The sequence below is a fragment of the Rhagoletis zephyria genome, unplaced genomic scaffold, assembly GCF_001687245.7.
Source record: "Rhagoletis zephyria isolate East Lansing unplaced genomic scaffold, Rhagoletis_zephyria_1.1 Rzeph_scaffold_51333, whole genome shotgun sequence".
Taxonomy (NCBI): domain Eukaryota; kingdom Metazoa; phylum Arthropoda; class Insecta; order Diptera; family Tephritidae; genus Rhagoletis; species Rhagoletis zephyria.
Genome location: NW_016208386.1, coordinates 1 through 2,011, shown reverse-complemented (window position 1 = coordinate 2,011; position 2,011 = coordinate 1). Strand labels below are relative to the sequence as shown.

Here is a 2,011-nt window from a genome sequence, read left to right as displayed (position 1 = left end):
GTCGTGATCGCCACGTTCATTGCATTCCACAGGGAGGTGTAAATGGAGTCGGAGAACTTGAGCATCGACTGGTTGTGCTTGAAGGCTGTGGGGAGAAAGGGGGGAAACAAAATGTAAACAAAGGCTCAACTGGGCTTTCAAATCCAAAATGGCAAGCTTACCAATCTCCGGAAAGGTGGGACAGATGAGCACGCCATCAGTGGAGAGCAGCTCGTGGAGGTCCTTTTTCAGGCGCTCCAGCATCGCCTCGTAGACGTCCTTCTTCACCTCGCCGCTGGTAAAGCCCAGCTCCTCGCTGATGCCCAGCGTCAGGATGGCCGCCGTGTACTCCTTGTTCCGACCGACCATGCACTTCAGCAGCTCCCAGTAGGGATTGATGGCCGCTCGGCGACCCTCGGTGAGCAGGTTGAGGTAGGAGGGATTGTTCGGGTCGTTCATGGCCGTGCACCAGAGGAAGAGGGCGTATCGAAGGTCGTGGAACTTGTGCGCCGTGTCGAGAGGAATGGTGCGCGAGCCGTGTTCGATGAAGAAGCGAATCACCGTGTCGAGGCCCTGCTCAATCTCCACGTCCACCGGCGTCACAAACGGGTCATCAATTTTCAGCATGTAGTAGACGTTCAGGGTGGAGAAGTTGAGCGGCCGCTCCGGCAGCTCCAGCCGCTGCTCGCCGACCAGCACCTTCAACATAGGCCGCAGGTCAACGGCGAAACGGGTCATCGGCCCCAGCGAGAGGAGCTGAATGCGTTTCGAGGCAAAGGGCGGCCAGACGCCGGTCGGATCGACCGCAGTGGGCGTCGTTTTGTGGCCAAAGATACCGCAAAAGTGCGCGGGAATGCGAATAGAGCCGCCAATGTCGGAGCCGACCTAAGAAATAGAACCGAATAAGTTTAGAAATAAAAACGTCCTCAGACTATTTCAACACCACCCCCTCTTTGCTTACCCCAATGACCGAACCGGCGCCGGCAATGATGGCGCCCTCGCCCGCCGAAGAGCCACCGGGAATCCTCGACTGGTCGTAGGGATTATTAGTCTGTCCGTCCACTAGGTTGAAGCCGTCCAGCCACATCACCGCCTCGGGAACGTTGGTCACGCCGAGGAAGATCGCCCCGCCGAGCTTCTTCATGCGGTCGATGGCCACGGCGTCCCGCTCAGCGGTGACGCCTCGCCGGGCGGTAATTCCCCCCGAGTAGGTCAGCCCGGCCACCGCAATGGAGTTCTTCGTAGTGAAGGGCACTCCGAGGAAGGGGTACTCGGCGACGGACAGCTCTTCGGGGCGCTTCTCTCTTCGAAGCTCTCGGGCTACGCGCTCGTCCACCGCCCGGGCCTCCTCCAGCGCCCGCTCGTAGTTTTCGTCGACGATGGCATTGAGCAGTGGGTTGATTGCACGGCAGCGGTCAACGTACGCCTGCACCAGGTCTTCGCTTTTGAGCTGAGGGTGAGGTGTAAAATGTGAAAGTGAAAGTGGAACAGAAATAGANCTGATTTCTAACTTTTATATATCTCTCACGTTAGCACACATTGCTCATGCTCGTCTTCTACGACGAGACCTGAATTTGGACAACCGTGCGTAAAAGACGTCCTTGTTCAAAGTCAGCGCGAAAAAATTTTTGGTGAAAAGTGGCTACCATCTGAAGGCGTGGATCTTTTCTATTTAGCAAATAGATGCGTAATGATTGCACTCTTTTACTTTGCCTTTCCTGTTGGTTCCGGCCTTGGATACACTTCTGGCTTTCAGATGGTAGCCACTTTTTGACAAAAATTTTTTCGCGCTGACTTTAAAAAAATACGTCTTTTACGCACGGTTGTCCAAATTCAGGTCTCGTCGTAGAAGACGAGCATGAGCAATGTGTGCTAACGTGAGAGATATATGACTGACCAAACAAAAGGGGAAAAGAGGGATAGGGAAGAAGTAAACAACAAGTTCCAAAGTTGACTTTAGTCGGACATGGAAAGAAGTAACAGCATCATCATCAGAGATAGAGGGTATACTCTTTCCAATTAATTTCCTCGC

At 54.0% G+C, this 2,011-nt stretch overlaps 1 protein-coding gene across 1 annotated transcript; it reads right to left on the bottom strand.

Moving 5' to 3' along the window:
* Positions 1 to 161: 161 nt before the first annotated feature.
* Positions 162 to 1,519, bottom strand: LOC108355870 (fatty-acid amide hydrolase 2-like; the record flags this gene model as incomplete). Its single annotated transcript, XM_017607001.1, has 3 exons — positions 1,508 to 1,519; positions 941 to 1,429; positions 162 to 864 (listed from the first exon to the last, which is right to left on the bottom strand). Coding segments are annotated over exons 1-3 (1,204 nt in total), but the record flags the coding sequence as incomplete, so codon positions are not given.
* Positions 1,520 to 2,011: the final 492 nt, after the last annotated feature.